The sequence below is a fragment of the Pongo abelii genome, chromosome 4 (genome assembly GCF_028885655.2).
Source record: "Pongo abelii isolate AG06213 chromosome 4, NHGRI_mPonAbe1-v2.0_pri, whole genome shotgun sequence".
NCBI lineage: Eukaryota > Metazoa > Chordata > Mammalia > Primates > Hominidae > Pongo > Pongo abelii.
In genome coordinates, this window is record NC_071989.2 from 110,363,374 (window position 1) to 110,382,016 (window position 18,643).

At 37.2% G+C, this 18,643-nt stretch overlaps 1 protein-coding gene across 5 annotated transcripts in view; it reads right to left on the reverse strand.

The window, feature by feature from the left end:
* The window catches only part of SLCO6A1 (solute carrier organic anion transporter family member 6A1), a 149,017-nt gene that overhangs the window by 117,076 nt on the left and 13,298 nt on the right, over window positions 1-18,643 (reverse strand). For all 5 annotated transcript variants that reach the window (XR_008525406.2, XR_008525407.2, XM_009240933.3 and 2 more), the window contains exons 2-3: window positions 4,065-4,322; window positions 1,571-1,756 (exon numbers count right to left, since the gene is read on the reverse strand). Coding sequence is in view for 3 of the 5 variants with exons in the window: in XM_009240933.3 (XP_009239208.1) it covers window positions 1,571-1,756; window positions 4,065-4,322 (444 nt within the window). In the remaining 2 variants the exon portion in view is untranslated. The remainder of the gene's footprint in view (window positions 1-1,570; window positions 1,757-4,064; window positions 4,323-18,643) is intronic.

Consider the following 18,643-nt stretch of genomic DNA (forward strand, 5'->3'; position numbering starts at 1 on the left):
TATATTGTACACTGCTTGGGTGATGGGTGCACCAAAATCTCATAAATCACCACTAAAGAGCTTATCTATGTAACCAAATACCACCTGTTCCCCCCAACACTACTGAAATTAAAAAAAATTTTTAAACACAAAAATAAAAATGACCTTCGAAAACAAAGACAGAGAGAGAGAACAGAGAGATTCATTTTAAGGAATTGGTTCATACAAAATACAATTATGAGGCCTAGCAAGTCCCAAATTTGTAGGGCAGGCCAGCAGGCTGGAAATTCAAGTAAGAGTTGATGTTACAATCTTTAGGTAGAATTGCTTCTTCAGAAAACCTCAGTTTTTGCTCATAGAACCTTCAACTGATTGAATGAGGCCCATCCACATTATGAAATCAGTTTTGCTCAAAATCTGCTGATTGTAAATGTTCATCGCATCTAAAAATGACAGTCACCAAAACATCTGGAGTAGTGTTTGTCCTTACAACTAGGTGTCATAACCCAGCCAAGCAAACACATAAAACTAACCATCATACATACTATCCAATGCATGTATTAGAGAAACTCAGTATATAATTCATTATACTTTATTTAATCTATATATTTAATGTAATATACATGAAATATATTTAATATAACTAGAAATTCAACATATTTTATTTAATTTGGGGTGCTCTAGCAAGATGATACTTTAAAGTTATCATTACTTCTGCACCCTTCACCTTAGCTACCAGGATGTGTCAATACACCTTCGCAATAAGTATATAAAAACAACTTTAAATTTATTTTCAAAAGTGATAGATAACCCTGTGCAAATAGATGATCTACCAGTACCAGAATCTATTGCAATATAAGAGAGTACAGATTATTCTGAGATATAGCCAGATTACTTATTGTAGGATACAGTGGCATAGACATTGTAAATAGGGATAGTATACTACTATTAATTAAGTATATATACACATATATGAATATACATATTTATAAATGTACATACATATACATAAAGAGTATAATTTTTATTACTTAAGAAAGTATTTTTTGTTTGTTTGTTTGAGATGGAGTCTTGCTCTGTCACCCAGGCAGCAATGGTACAATCTTGGCTCGCTGCAATCTCTGCCTCCTGGGTTTAAGCAAGTCTCCTGCCTCAGCCTCCAGAGTAGCTGAGATTACAGGTGCTCGCCACCATGCCCAGCTAATTTTTTTGTATTTTTAGTAGAGACAGGGTTTCACTATGTTGGCCAGGCTGGTTTTGAACTCCTGACCTCAAGTGATCTGCCCACCTCAGCCTCTCAAAGTTCTAGGATTACAGGCATGAGCCACCATGCCTGGACGAAAGTACGTATTTTTTCAATTGCTCTATATATTTTCAGTGACATTCAGGTGACTTGTCTAGAATCTCAAATCTCAAACAGCTACTTAGAATTAGGTGAATCAATGTGATTTGGAGGTTTAGCATACCAATTATCATTTATTACAATGTTATCATAAGGGCCAATAGTACTTCTATATCAGCTTAGATATGCATACCAAAATTCAAGGAAAACTCAAAATGGGTCAATCGCAATAGAGGGGGCAAAACTTGCCTAAATAGGTACCAGCTGAGTGTGTAGCAACATTCTCATCAATAAAGGTTATTCCAAGGATATAAAGAGGCATTCCTGCTATTCCCTGCACAGTCTGCCCAAGGATGAAGAAAGACAGGTATTTTGATTGGAACGATAAACCACTCCTCTGGCAACCACTGACAACCTTTATTTCTTCGCAAATATCTTTTGAAAAGACAATGATTATATTTTTGTTAATTGAACTCAAACATACAACAAATGTGCAGTATTCTTTATCAAATATTTTACAAGCTATTTCCAAAATTATGCTTTTTTCTTTTAGTTAACATTTCATTTACATTGAATGTAGTAGTACTGCAATCAATCATCATGTTCTCAGAAAAATGCCGTCATACAATTTGGGCCAGACACGGCACACACCTGTAGTACCAGCTACTAGGAAAGGTGAAGTGAGAGGATTGTGACAAGCCTGGGCAACATATTGTGACCCCGTCTCCAAAATAAAAAATAAAAAAAGGAAGAAATTGTGTGGGAATCCTGCAAAAGATGCATCTATTATAAACCAAAACATAAATGTGCATGCATGATTGTATATATGTGTGCATAAATATGTTTGTATATATATGCATTTGCACATACACATAGCACATATTCCTCTTAAATTTGGCATCTAGTTCCCCGGACTTTTGACCCTAGGCTAAAAGTATTTCTAATGTTCTAGATTATCTGCATTATCAAAGAGCACTTTCTGAGTTTAGTTTTATGTTCACCTCTTTAACAATCTTTATATTCACTTTGTCTCACTCTGATTAAATAATTTCCCATTTTAGACCCACTAACTTTTAGAACATATGTTCATAAGGACAAGGCATTATACAGTAAACATTTCTTTCCATTAGAGTTAGTCATTATGTGGTCATCCACTAGATTTTAGTTTATTTCAGGTCATAGTATATTTCTTATACTTTTTTAAATTCACATGGTTATATAACAATATTAAGTAAATGCTTGTGTAATTAAATTTGTTTGTAGATTGGTAGATCCAGGCAATACTATTAGATTATATTGGCCATGGTTATTTGGGTTGACATTTAACAAAATGCTCTTAAAATAATATTGTGGAAACACTATTAAAGTGCAGATTGCAATACAGTATACAAATGAAAATTTTCATCTGGTTTAGTATCCATGTGAAATGATTTTGACTCCATATCAAGTGGGAGGTAGTCTCTAGAACTGTCATTCAAATGCTGAAGGTTCAATTTTATACAGACATATTAACTTGCGATATCAGTGTCAATGTGATATTTCCAACACCCTGACCTCTTAGTTCCTTGAACTTTTTTCCTGTTATGCATTGTACTCCACCTACCTTGGCTAGTTATATGTTTTGGCTCTGTGTCCCCACCCTAATCTCATGCGGAATTGTAATTCCCAATGTTGCGGGAGGGACCTGGTGGGAGGTGACTGGATCACGAGAGCAGATTTCCCCCTTGCTGTTCTCGTGATAGTGAGTGAGTTCTCACATGATCAGGTTGTTTGAAAGTGTGTAACACTCCCCACTTTGCTCACTCTCTCCTGCTACAATGTGAAGATAGGCTTGCTTCCCCTTCAACTTCCACTACGATTGTAAGTTTCCTGAGGCCTCCCCGCCCTCCTGTACAGGCTGCAGAACTGTGAGTCAATTAAATCTTCTTTCTTTATAAATTACCCAGTCTCGGGTAGTTTTTTATAGCAGTCTGAGAATAGACAAATACAGCTAGTCATTTTAAATGTCAAAAATATAACTACAAACCTTTCCTAATGATAATTTCAAGCATCTACATTCTAACCACCCCTATCTTTCCGCTCACTCTTTCCAGCAACCCAATTCCAACAATCCTTAAAATTCGTCAGGGTATATAATCCATTGATTCTGCTCCTTTTCACTATCCCAATGTCCCCTTCATGTCCTTACTTCTTTCACTATCATTTAAATACTTTTAATTCCCTTGCTCTCTTTCAAATCATGCAACCCCATGGTAAAACTGCAACCCTACTCAAAATAACTCTTCTTCCCACTCCCTACCTGTACTGTTAAAGCTTGATGTGGTGGCACAACCATGCAAATCCCACTTTGAATTCATGATTAATAAACTCAAGGAGGTCCTTCATGCTCCTGATAATAATAAAAAAATGCCCCTAATCGATTCACTCTTCCCTTCTCAAAGAAAATTCAAGTTGTTTGTTTCCCTTCTCCTAGGGATCACAGTACTGAGCTTCCTACTCAACAACATCTGAAAATAAATGTTTTCTATCAATAGACTAAAATTAATCATTAACTTCCTCTGTGATGACATATATGTCCACTGGGATGCTACAATTAGTTAATTAGCAAACTTGGTCATATAAATCAAATGGATGGATGGATAGATACACAGACAAATAATTATCACAGTCTATTTTAAGTTCCTTGAGCCAAGGTTTGAATGAATATTGATTTGATGTATAACAGTGTATTTTACAACCTTACCTTCAATTCCTACCTTCCTTTGTTTATTTTCTTCACTAATGGATGGAAAAGCACATAAAAGTGATCCAAGTCCTATTAAAAAGGAGGAAGCTACAAACCATATTACTTTTTTTCTGTCTCCATAGAATGCTATAAATATTGCTACCAGGCCAGATGAAATATCGTAACTCATTTCCAATGCCAACTTATCAATGGTTTTCAGTTGATATTCCTTCTGAAAATCGCCAATGCTGACATCTATAAGACCAAACACCACACCTAAAACGTAAAAAGAAAAAGAGAAAACAATGATATGCATTTTAAGAGGTCATTATGATTATTACAAAGCAAAATTTAAATTACATGATGTAAGTTTATTTTAAATTATTCTGAATGTTTAAAAGCTATAAGCATGTAACAATTCCTTTTCTAAAACATAAATAGGCCTTAACCTCTACAAAATATTCACTAATTGAATTTTCGAAGCTATTTTTTAACTACCTCTATGAGTAATTTCCTAAAGAATAGTGATTGCTGTGTCATCTCACTTAGTACTGATCTTTGTTTTTATGTATTGCATTTCACATTACAAAAAATTTAAAACTATTACTAATATAATATTTATTTATCTACCATCTAGAATAGAAAATAAAACATTATCAAAATAGTTAAAGCCCAATGCATATTTCCCAAACTCGTTTGTCTCCCTCCCCTCCATAATCAGTATACTGTATTTAAAGTTTACCAGTTTTTAGCCTTTTTAACATTTTTGACAATGCATATGTCCTTAGACAATATCAAGTATTGTTTTTCATGTTCTTGAATGTGAAATAAATGGTACCATATTATGTGTATTTCTATCACTCAACATCCAACTAGGAAAAAAGTAATCATAATCACACTAAGAATTTGAAACAAAATTAATTGATGTAGGGATTGATTACAAAAGTAGTACATTAGTTGGAGTCCAAATGGTTACTAATCAAAATTCATGATATCTATGCAACCAAAGTTACCGGGGCATAGGCTTCTGCTACTATTGCTGCTGCTGCTGCTGTTAGAACTGCAATCACTACATTTTTTTTTTTTTTTTTTTTTGCAGGAAGCCAGGAGCCCACAGTCTTCCTATGACAGGGAGCTCACCTGCTGATTTTGATGCCCTTGCAGGTGCCAGAGCCCATGGGCTCTATAGTGCTGATAGCATCACATTTATTCCTGAGCATAAATCCAGGAGCCTTTAATCACCCAGCATTGCTCCTGATGCCAAAACCACCACCAGAAACAGAAAGGAAAAGAGAGTCTTCCCTTTGCCCTTTTTCAAATCTGCTGCCACAGATTCACTGGCAGCATGTAAGTCAAAGTCAGCTGGGCCCCAGCAACTCTGGGAAGTGTGGTTTCAGACATCCCATTCCCCTTGCAAATAGGAGTGAGTAACGGAGTTCATGGCCAACAGACAAATAACTTGCAGAGTTTATCTTTTAGACTACTTGGTATACATTTTCACCCTTCCTCCCATATTTAAACTTTCATATCAAATAAGTAGCAATATTATCATGCTTCTGCCTAATGTATCACAATTATCATTTTACAGAAATGCTGTTACTCTTTCCCCCAACAAAGAGATACATAGTCTAATCAATCAGCATATCTATCTCAGTGTAATGCTAATCCTTCAGTTTAATCACAAACCTGAATGGATTTTCTTTAACTTAAAAACCAAACTGCAAAGGTAACCATCAATAGTTAAACAAATATGTCACAGCCCTAACTAAATTTTTGAGGGGAAACATATTGCCAAAGAAACCACGAGCCAGATTTGAAGCCACAACTAGTTTTAGCAGACCAATACCAGCAGGAAACAACATATAAAAACTTTGCTGCACCCAGGATAAGAATTTTCTTTAACTGTTACATTAGATGTGGCCAAGGAGGATAATGGCCAATGTAGGAAATAAGTCCTGTTAGTAACTGAGTTTATCTCTAAGGTGGGGTTATTAATTCCCCTTCTGATTGAGGCATATTCTATAACCTAGAGATTAATTTATATGGTTCTCTACCTTCCATAAAGTATTAACAGAAAAATAAAATGGGAAAGGAGAGAAAGAGAGCAAATAAAAAACCAGAACATATACATATATAAACATATACACACACAAATGTACATATGACATATTTGTGTGTGAATCCAAAAGACAAGCAAGTAAGAGGAAATGCAGAGCTGCTACAAGTTTTATTTCTCTAAGTGGTTATGAGACTATAGTTGATATTCATAACTTCCTTCTTCTACTATTAACTCGCTCTTCTACCCCTTGATCGCAGATAACATACATAGATTGTTCTCTCAAAGCACATACCCCATCCTATAGGACAGCACTACAAACGTGTTGTCTACTACTGGGAGTGGTTGAATGTTGTCTACTACCAGGAGTCTTATCCAAGTCTTCAATAACACATCATAATTATCTATAAGACGAAAAGTTTCTGGTTATTGAGATATGTAGTAAAATCAGTGAATTACATGAACATGAACCTTCTGCTACACTTCTGTACTGTAAAATTAGTTCCTTAATTAGAAGCAACGTATTGGTAAATATGATAATAATGCTTTATATGGCATTCATTAAGTCCAGTTATGGTAGTGTTAGCAGGACCATGATGACAAAAGAAGAGCCCATATCCAAAATAAATGTCTAATTTAGTGAGGAGAAATTATTGCCCACTTCATAACAGAACCAGAACTATATAATACCTGCCTCCAGGTAACTGGTTGGTTTCACTAAGGAATGGAGCCAGTACCTAGATTATATTGACTCTTCCTGATAGCAAGGCAGGCATTCAGCAGTGCAACAACCAGACGAGCTCTGGTGAAGGTAAGGCCGTGTATTCACCTCTTATATAACCTCCATCCTTGACATAATTGTCACTATAAATAAGACCCCATTGAACAAGAGATAGAATGGCTAGGGAAAGAGGCTGGCTAATATTCATATCTATCTATCTACTTCATTATTGAGAGCCTCTTGTGCAATGGCTTTCTTTTGGTGAACATTCATTCAGATAGGATAACTCTGCTCATATGGAGAGACTCACCACTTACACAGCCTTCCTAATTACCAAATGGTCAAATCACTGGGCAATGTTTGGCAACATGGACAATCAGATGTACTGCTCAATATTCTTTCCACGGGGAGGATTTCCTTTGTCCTCTACTTTTCAAGGCCTCCCCTAAGTCTATAATGCTACCATAGCATACTTCTACCATTGAAAAATCACAGAGGCTCACCAAAAAGTGTGCCTGTTTCTTAATAGTGAGTGGTACAATAGCACACAATTTTCCTTCATTTTGGAAGAGAGAGTGTTCCATATAATCTAAACCAATTGGTGTCTAGAACTACTACTGAAGTGGCAAGCAATTTTTGGTATATAGAATATTTTCTCATAGAATAGATTTTATGTTAATCATTCTGGGAAGGCTGGATCTGATTTGAGTTATGAGTCTGGCAGCAATGGGGTATGGGATCGGTTATAAGGGGAATTAGCATTCCTTTAACTCAGGTGAGGCCAATTCAATGTCTTCAAGCAAGGAACTGTTTCTCTTCAGATATAAGAGGAATAATTGTTCCTACTGGCAAAGAAGGTACAGGATTTGGCGTTTCATGGTTCTCAGGTTCACCAAATTTCATCCAGATGCCTTTATCCTAATTCTCAGGGTTTCTTTTTTCTGAAATCAATGCCCCAACTCCCACAGAAGTGATCTGGTGAGTTTGAGTTCAACTTATGTTGCAATTCTGCCGCCTGTGAATAAGAGTTAGTATTGACCAAAAATATGTGGCTAAAAATAATAAGAGTTTCTTACGAAACTATGAGAGAAGCTCACACGTTTTCTAACCATACCCTAAACTTTTCATTTTCCTTCTATAAACTTTTCAATGCAGTTAAAGTTTCCACCACAAGAGTCAATTGCAGCAGCTATTTTGTCTTTCAATGTCTTGCCTTCAATAAGAACTTTATCCTAGGAATAATTTAAATGACTCTTTTTGTCGCTACATGCCATGGATTTCTAGTGAACCATAATTCACAGGCACAAATATCACTGTTTTCATTGGCTCCAAGCCCAATCATGTCAGACAACTAATTCCAGATTTCCATCTTTGAGGGTTTGTTAGTTTGTTTTGTTTTGTTTCTCCTGGTTCAATGACTGGTACATAATATTATATCAAAAGTCATATTATTGGCTGGGTGCAGTGGCTTACACCTGTAATCCCAGCAGTTCGGGAGGCCAAGATGGGTGGATACCTGAGGTCAGGAGCTCTAAACCAGCCTGACCAACATGGTGAAACCCTATATCTACTAAAAATACAAAAATTAGCCAGGCTTGGTGGCGTCTGCCTGTAATCCCAGCTATTCGGGAGACTGAGGCAGGAGAATCGCTTGAACCCGGGAGGTGGAGGTCATGGTAAGCTGAGATTGCGTCACTGCATTCCAGTCTGGGCAACAGGAGTGAAACTCCACCTCAAAAATAAATAAATAAATAAATAAATAAATAAAATAAAATAAAATAAAAGGCCTGACTTCAGGACTGGCTCTTCGGTGGCTCCAAGGAGAAAAGCTCTAAGCCCTTGGAATATTCTGTCCGATAACAATGCTTTTATATGGCAGAGGCCTTGGGCCATATTGTACCAGTTTGATCACACAGTTTATGCTAACAATGTAATTTATGGTGGAGATCTTTCTTGTCATGGGGTGTGGGTGTGGAGTCTGAGTACCTGAGGTTAGTCACAGAGGTGTTGCATGCCTACATGACTGACAGAAAAACCCTGACCATGAAGGTTCACGTAAGCTTCACTGATTAGTAACACTTTGTATGTGTTATCACACGTGTTAGGAGAAATAAGCATGTCCATGTGATTCCACCGGGAGAGGACACATGAAAACTTGCACATGTTTTTTTCCAGACTTCATCCCATGTGCCTTTTCCCTCAGCTGATTTTAATCTGTATCCTTTCACTGTAATAAACCTTATGGATAACCATGAGCTTATTTTAAGTCCTGTGAGGTCCTAGGGAATCATTTAGCCTGACTCTGGTCTTAGGGAATTCCAATACATAGTTAATAAATTTGAAGTGATTACAACCTCTATTGACTTGCCACTGTAGAAAATGATATTTTAATTGATAAAAACTCTCTACAAGTATGTAAGTGTCTAGTAAGCTCAAAACAAGCACTGTTAAACGAAGGATGTTCTCAATTATATTTTCATATTAAACTATTTCAACCAAAATATTTCATTCAGAGAATATTTCTTTGAAAAATATTTTACAAGACAAAACCCTTCAAATAAGTTGTCTCTATTTATGATTACTTTGTTTCACCAAATTTAGCTATGTAAAGCTATAGGTCTACTTAAGTTCATTCAATTCAATTTACAAAGTATAAATTTGCCTAGTTAGAATAAAGGAACTATCCAAAGATTCTTTCCCAAAATAAAAACTTGTACAAAGCACAATTAAAGGATTTCTAAAATAATTCTTGTATGCTACTCAAGCTCTCATAGTTTGTTTAGTTCTTCTCTTAGTTTTGGAGGGATGCATTTTAGTATCTTCCCATTTTTAAGCTTTGTTTTCAATAATTAAAATTCAACAAAAGCTTCTAATATTTTAGAAGTATGGTGATTCATTCATTGAATACTTTAATGGAAGATTTTCAGCCACTTTTAAATAAAAGTACAACTGTAAATTAGAGTATTTATAAAACAGTTCAAAATCATAAATCAACTGAGGTTAATTTATAAAATAATGAAAAAAAGTCCAACATTTGTAAAGTCTATTGTTTCCAGGAGGCAAAGAAAGGCAATGTATACCAATAAGATGAAGTATTAATACATAAAAACTTGAACATGAATAAATGTTTGTAAATGTTGATGTTAAATATTATATTTTGTTAGGATACAATTATGAATTGTTTGTGTACCAATTCTAAGCACATTTCTGCTTCACTGCTTTCCTAGTACCATAAGTACATTGTCTTTACTATGATTCTCTACACAAAAATGCGTGTAAATGTCATTGTTACAGAAATAAATAATTGTATCTTCAAAAATGAAAATTTAAAAATACAGTATTCACATTAATATCAGGTGTTTATCTTCAACAGAATGAACTTCCAAAATTTTCCTTTAATTTCACAAAAAACAAATTATTATTTGAGTTAATTTATTTTCTATTTGAAGTTCCCGATGGCACTGATATAAAGCTGGCATTATTTAACAATTTGAAAAACTGTCCTTCTGCTAATGGGGTGAATTCATTTACAGCTATTATTTTAATTTTCATATGTGAATATAAAAATTTGAATTGAAAATCAGTAAAATTAAACAGTTAAATCTAAATGAAAAAATCATACTTCACGAGATGTTTTGTAAATAAGCCTTTTGCAGCTGCATGTGTTAAGTTATCTTTTTCAGCCATAGCCTTCTAAAATCACCATTAACTTCAGCAGATTTATGTCTTTGGATTTTTATGTGGTCAGTAATATCACTATGGCCTTTGATAAATAGTAAATGTAAACAATGTACAAGTCTTCATCAATTTGCTTAAGAATAGCACATGCCATTTTTGATGTCATGGTGCCAAAAAAGGTATACTAGAAAGTAAAAAAGCATTACCAAATAATAAAATCATAAAATGATGGTGATATGCACTATATGATAAATGAAAATACCGTAGTACAAAGTGTGCTTAGACTATTATGCACTCTGTGACTTTACTCTTCGGCCACTGTTTCTTACAGATACTTTAAGTAAAGCTAATCTATTATGTCTAATGCTTCCCACTGACCCTACCAACAGGTAGCCTGGTGACTTCATGTATCTTGCAAGTCGCAGCATGGACCATCACAAATCTGGTTAATATACCAAGTGGGTGGCAGAACCAGCCACATCAAATACTTGCCCAATCACTCAAAATTGGGTGGAGTTAATTTTAGAAACTAGATCCAAAATTACTTCATTTTTCAAGAAATGCACATCACACTGTCCCTGAAAGGAATTTTCATTAACACTACATGTGGACAAGGTCTAGAAAGAAAGACAGGTTATTGCTGGTTGTCTTTTAGAACTAACTCTGTGTCAAAGTAAGAATTGTGTTCAGCACACAAATTTTTTAACCACTGTAAAACAAGACCAAGGCAGAATCTAAAAGCACAAAGTTAGGGCCAACTAAATCCATCCCAGCTTGTTTAAATAAACTATTAATAATAATACTTAGCATAAAGGGAGGAAATTGCAATGAAAAATGGGATAGCAGGCATAAACGGGAACTGTTTCAGGTAAATTAAAGCATATAGTCAACCAGTTAAGTAGTAAATATGTTCCCCTACAATAAGGCAATTAATTAAACAAAGCAAGGGAAAATTTTATAATGATAAAGAGTATAATTCCAATACAATAACTATCATTATATTAAGTATTAACTGACATAGGGTTAAATAAATAAAATGAGAAAATAAAGAAAACATAAAGAGAAACAAACCAAAACAAATCTCAATATTTTCAAACTGTTATATATCAGGTGAGCAAAAATCAGTAAAATCACAGAAAATAGCAATATACAATTCTCCTAGATTTATCAAGTGTTAATGTTTTGTTATATTTTTCACATGAGTTTCCAAATATTCTATTTTAAAAAGTAACATGTTAAGATACACTTGAACAACTCTCTTTGATATAGTTCCCTGACCTATTGATTACACTTCCATTAATAGTAGACTAAATAACTCAATTCACTCATTCTGCTGGGAATATGAAAGTTAAAAAATACTTTTAGATCTGTTTGAAGGCATAAAAAGCTAACTAAACAATGAGAAATTATGGGGACAAGATTCAGGAGAAGAAGAAAACCCAAACAGGTAATCCTTGCCTAACAGACACTTGACACTTCAGTCAATTTAATTTAAGCAATAATGTTGTTACTGCATCCTAGAGATATCAGTGTTCCATATTTTCACTGGCAACAAGGTCAGTACTGTCTTCAAATTTAGTCACATCAGTAAAAAAATTCCAGATTTCCCATTTTAAGGAATAATTTCATCTATCAAAAAATTGATCATTTTTTGTTCAAATACAAAAGAAGACCCACTCTAAAAATTCTATAAAATGAGGATTTAAGAATTAGGGCTTACATTCAAATATTGGGAGAACTGAGAGAGAGAATATTGAGGAAGTCACATAAAAAGTCAGGAAGTTACAGCCAGTAGGCCAGGGGAGACAGAAGCATAGAAAGTATAGAAGCATAAAAGTTAGAGTCCCTTTTGTTAGGGGTATGCCCCACTGCTATTTCTCCCCTTTATTTTCTTCAAAAAGTCATCAAGAAATTGATGCAATGCTCAAGAGTTTCTGCAATAGTTCCCAAGAGCTGCATCAGCCTGCAGGAGCAAAGTGGGTGGTTTTTAAGTGCTCAGCAGGATACATGCAACCTCAGACCTGCAAGGATTTGCTTGCAAACATCTCTGGAGAAGGATGACTCTCCTCTCCTTCTCTTCAACCTTCCAAACATCGTATACCTTACCCTCAGTGGAAAACTCTAAAACAGAATCATATGGAAAAGGGAGATTTCCAGAAATTTAAAGTATTATCCAGAATATACAAGGAACTCAAACAATTCAATAGCAAAACAAACAAACAAACAAATAATCCAATTTAAAAATGGGCAAAAGCCCTGAATAGGCATTTCTCGAAAGAAGACATACAAATGATCATCAAATCTATTTTTTTAATGCTCAACATCACTAATCATCAGGGAAATGCAAATCAAAATCATAAGATATTCAGTTACAATGGCTGTTATCAAAAAGACAGAAGATATGTATTAGCAAGGATGTATAGAAAAGGAAGTCTTTATACACTGTTGGTGGGAATTTATGTAAGAATAACCATTATAAAAACAGTATGGAGGTTCCTCAAAAAACTAAAAATAGAACTACCAAATGATCCGGCAATTCTGCTACTGGATATATATTCAAATGAAATAAAATCAGTATGTCAAAGAAATATTTGCATCCCCATGTTTATTGAAGCAATATTCATAATAGTTAAAATATAGACCAACCTAAGTGTCCATTGACAGATGAATGAAGAAAATGCGGTATATATACATAATGGAATATTGTTCATCCATAAAAAAGAATGAAATCCTGTTATTTACTACCGCGTGGATAAAGAACATCATGTTAAGTGAAATAAGCCAGACATGGAAAGACAAGTACTGCATGATCTCACTCATATGTAGAATCTAAAAAGGTTGATCTTATAGAAGTAAAGAGTAGAATAATGGTTACCAGAGGCTGGAGAGGGTGGAAGGAGGGATGCACAGAGGTTGGTCAATGAGTACTAAGTTACAGTTAGATAGGAGATATCAATTCCGGTGCTCTGTTGCACAGTAGGGTGATTAGAGTCACCCTATTAACAAAAATGTACTGTAAACTTCAAAATAGCTATGAGAGCATTTTGAATGTTCTCACCACAAAGGAATGATAAATATATGAGGCAAAGGATTTGCTAATTATACTGATTTGATCATTACACAATATAAACATATATTGAAATACCACATTTTATCCCATATGTATGTACAATTATTTTACGTCAATTACATAAAATAACTATGATCAATATGCTAAAGACATGTATTAGTCCATTTTCACATTGCTATAAAGAACTACCTGAGACTGGATAATTTATAAGGAAAGGAGGTTTAATTGATTCACAATGTGTCCGGAATTGGTGGTTTCTTGGTCTCACTGACTTCAAGAATGAAGCCGGGACCCTCACGGTGAGTGTTACAGTTCTTAAAGGTGGCGTGTCTGGAGTTTGTTCGTTCTGATGTTCGGATGTGTTTGGAGTTTCTTCCTTCTGGTGGGTTCGTGGTCTTGCTGGCTCAGGAGTGAAGCTGCAGACCTTTGCTGTGAGTGTTACAGCTCTTAAGGCGGTGTGTCTGGAATTCTTCGTTCCTCCCGGTGGGTTTGTGGTCTCACCGGCTTCAGGAGTGAAGCTGTAGACTTTCGCGGTGAGTGTTACAGCTCATAAAGGCAGTGTGGACCCAAAGAGTGAGCAGCAGCAGGATTTATTGCAGAGCGAAAGAACAAAGCTTCCACAGTGCGGAAAGGGACCCCAGCAGGTTGCCACAGGGGGCTCCGGTAGCCTACTTTTATTCTCTTATCTGGCCCCACCCACATCCTGCTGATTGGTCCGTTTTACAAAGAGCCAAGTGGTCTGTTTTGACAGGGCACTGATTGGTGCATTTACAATCCCTGAGCTAGACACAAAGGTTCTTCATGTCCCCACTAGATTAGCTAGATACAGAGTGTGGACACAAAGGTTCTCCAAGTCCCCACCTGAGTAGAGTAGCTAGATACAGAGTGTCCATTGGTGCATTCACAAACCCTGAGCTAGACCTAGGGTGCTGATTGGTGTGTTTACAAACCTTGAGCTAGACACAGAGTGCTGATTGGTGTATTTACAATCCCTTAGCTAGACATAAAGGTTCTCCAAATCCCCACCAGACTCAGGAGCCCAGCTGGCTTCACCCAGTGGATCCTGCACCTGGGCCGCAGGTGGAGCTGCCTGCCGGTCCCACACAGTGCACCTGCACTCCTCAGCCCTTGAGTGGTCGATGGGACTGGGTGCAGTGGAGCAGGGAGCGGCGCTCTTCGGGGAGGCTTGGGCCGCAGAGGAGCCCACAGAGGTGGGGGGGAGGCTCAGGCATGGCAGGCTGCAGGTCCCGAGCCCTGCCCCACAGGGAGGCAGCTAAGGCCCAGCGAGAAATTGAGCACAGCAGCTGCTGGCCCAGGTGCTAAGTCCCTCACTGCCTGGGGCTTGCAGGCCGACGGCCGCTGGGAGTGCGGGGCGCTGAGCCCACGCCCACCCGGAACTCGCGCCTTTCCCTCCACACCTCCCTGCAAGCTGAGGGAGCCAGCTCCGGTCTTGGCCAGCCAAGAAAGGGGCTCCCACCGAGCTGCGGCAGGCTGGAGGGCTCCTGAAGCCTGGCCAGAGTGGGCGCCAAGGCCGAGGAGGCGCTGAGAGCGAGCGAGGGCTGTGAGGACTGCCAGCATGCTGTCACCTCTCAACAGTTCTGCAGGCTGTACAGAAAGCATGGCTGGGGAGGCCTCAGGAAGCTTACAATCATTGTGGAAAGTGAAGCGAAAGCAGTCACATCTTACATGGCCAGAGAAGGAGGAAGAGAGTGAACGGGGAGGTGCTATACACTTTTAAACAACCAGATCTCATGAGCACTCACTATCACAAAACAGCAAGGGGGAAGTCTGCCCCGTGATCCAATCACTTCCCACCAGGACCCTCCTCCAACATTGGGGATGACAATTCAACATAAGATTTGGGCAGGGACACAAATCCAAACCATATCAGGACTCTATTGGAAAGAATGGACAATATGCAACAACAGATAAATAATGTAAGGAGAGAGATGGAAACTCTAAGAAAGAATCAAAATTAAATGTGAGAAATCAGAAACACTGCAGCAGAAATGAAAAAAAAATGTCTTTGATGACCTCAATAGACTGGATAGGGTCAAGAAAATACTCGATGGGGGCACTTCCAAGATGGCTGAATAGGAACAGCTCCAGTCTACAGCTCCCAGCCTGAGCAACACAGAAGACGGGTGATTTCTGCATTTCCAACTCAGGTACTGGGTTCATCTCACTGGGGCTCGTCGGACAGTTGGGGCAGGATAGTGGGTGCAGCCCACCGAGTGTGAGCTGAAGCAGGGGAGGCATTGCCTCACCTGGGAAGCGCAAGGGGTCAGGGAATTCCCTTTCCTAGCAAAGGGAAGGGGTGACAGACGGCACCTGGAAAATCAGGTCACTCCCACCCTAATACTGCACTTTTCCAATGGTCTTAGCAAAGGGCACACCAGAAGATTATATCCTGCACCTGGCTCAGAGGGTCCCATGCCCACGAAGCCTCCCTCATTGCTAGCACAGCAGTCTGAGATCAAACTGCAAGGCAGCAGCGAGGCTGGGGAAGGGGTGCCTGCCATTGCTGAAGCTTGAGTAGGTAAACAAAACAGCTGGGAAGCCCGAACTGGGTGGAGCCCACTACTGCTCAAGGAGGCCTGCCTGCCTCTGTAGACTCCACCTCTGGGGGCAGGGCATAGCTGAACAAAAGGCAGCAGAAACCTCTGCAGACTTAAATGTCCCTGTCTGACAGCTTTGTGCATTGTGCACATGTACCCTAGAACATAAAGTGTATTAAAAAAAAATGTTACACAAAGGGTACATAATGCTGCACAAACTCTTTCAGAAAAAATGAGGAGGAAAGATAAGAAGGGAAAAACATCCTAATTAATTTAGTGAAACTACTATTACCTGTTACTAAAGACAGACCAAAACACTCTAAGAAAACTATAGAACAATACTCTCACAGAAACAAAAATTTTTAACGAAATTTTGGCAAATTAAGTCCAGCAATATGCAGAAAGACAATAATCCAATAAAAAGGGCTTATCCTAGGAATGCAAGTTTTGTCAAATATCCAAATATTAAAAAATGCAATATATCATATTAATAGAACAAATTTTTCCTTATGAACATCTCAATAGAGGCAGGAAAAAGCACGTGATAAAATTCAACACCAATTAATGACAAAAAATTCTCAGCAAACTAATAAGAGATATCCTTAAACTGATAAAAGGCATCTTAAAAAATAAAACCTACAGTTAACATATTTAACTGTGAAAGGCTGAATTTTTTCTATCTAAAAATCAGAAAAATATCAATGAACATTGCTTTTCCTAATTCCTATTGACCATTGTACCAGGGAGCCTAGCCAGTGGAATAAAGTAACAAACCATAACAAAAAGCATCCAGATTGGGAAGAAGTAAAACTGTCCTTATTCACAGATGATATAATCATGTATACTAAAAATTCTTAAGGAGTCTGCAAAAAATGACTTCTGTAACTTAATAGGTTAATTGAACAAAAATTCAGGATAGAAGATGTAAATGTAGATGATATATCCAGCATGTTCAGTCATGAGGACACTTAATATCATTAAGAGGTCAATATTCTCCAAATTTATAGACTCAACAAAATCTTAGTAACTTTTTTATAGAAATTGACAAGTTTATTCTAAAATTTATATGGAAAAGCAAAGATCTAGAAGAGCCAAAACAATTTTTAAAAAGAATGAAGTAGAAAGGATACCTGATTTTAATGCATATAATAAAGCTACAGTAACCAATGCAATATAATATTTGCATAAGTGTAGATGTATTAGGAAAATAGAACTGAAGATACAGGAGGAGATTCAAACCAATGGCAAAGAAGTTAAAAGCTTTGAAAAAAAATTACACAAATGGATAACTAGAATAACCAGTGCAGAGAAATCAAAGGACCTGATGGAGCTGAAAACCAAGGCATGAGAGCTACGTGAAGAATGCAGAAGCCTCAGGAGCACATGTGATCAACTGGAAGAAGAAAGGGTATCAGTGATGGAAGATGAAATGAATGAAATGAAGCGAGAAGAGAAGTTTAGAGGAAAAAGAATAAAAAGAAACAAACAAAGCCTCCAAGAAATATGGGACTATGTGAAAAGACCAAATCTACGTCTGATTGGTGTACCTGAAAGTGACGGGGAGAATGGAACCAAGTTGGAAAACACTCTGCAGGATATTATCCAGGAGAACTTCCCCAATCTAGCAAGGCAGGCCAACATTCAGATTCAGGAAATACAGAGAACGCCACAAAGATACTCCTTGAGAAGAGCAACTCCAAGACACATAATTGTCAGATTCACCAAAGTTGAAATAAAGGAAAAAATCTTAAGGGCAGCCAGAGAGAAAGGTCGGGTTACCCACAAAGGGAAGCCCATCAGACTAACAGCGGATCTCTCGGCAGAAACTCTACAAGCCAGAAGAGAGTGGGAACCAATATTCAATATTCTTAAAGAAAAGAATTTTCAACCCAGAATTTCATATCCAGCCAAACTAAGCTTCATAAGTGAAGGAGAAATAAACTACTTTACAGACAAGCAAATGCTGAGAGATTTTGTCACCACCAGGCCTGCCCTAAAAGAGCTCCTGAAGGAAGCACTAAACATGGAAAAGAACAACCGGTACCAGCCACTGCAAAAACATGCCAAATTGTAAAGACCATCAAGGCTAGGAAGAAACTGCATCAACTGACGAGCAAAATAACCAGCTAACATCATAATGAAAGGATCAGATTCACACATAACAGTATTAACTTTAAATGTAAATGGGCTAAATGCTCCAATTAAAAGACACAGACTGGCAAATTGGATAAAACTCAAGACCCATCAGTGTGCTGTATTCAGGAAACCCATCTCATGTGCAGAGACACACATAGGCTCAAAATAAAGGGACGGAGGAAGATCTACCAAGCAACTGGTAAACAAAAAAAGGCAGGGGTTGCAATCCTAATCTCAGAAAAAACAGACTTTAAACCAACAAAGATCAAAAGAGACAAAGAAGGCCATTACATAATGGTAAAGGGATCAATTCAACAAGAAGAGCTAACTATCCTAAATGTATAGGCACCTAATACAGGAGCACCCAGATTCATAAAG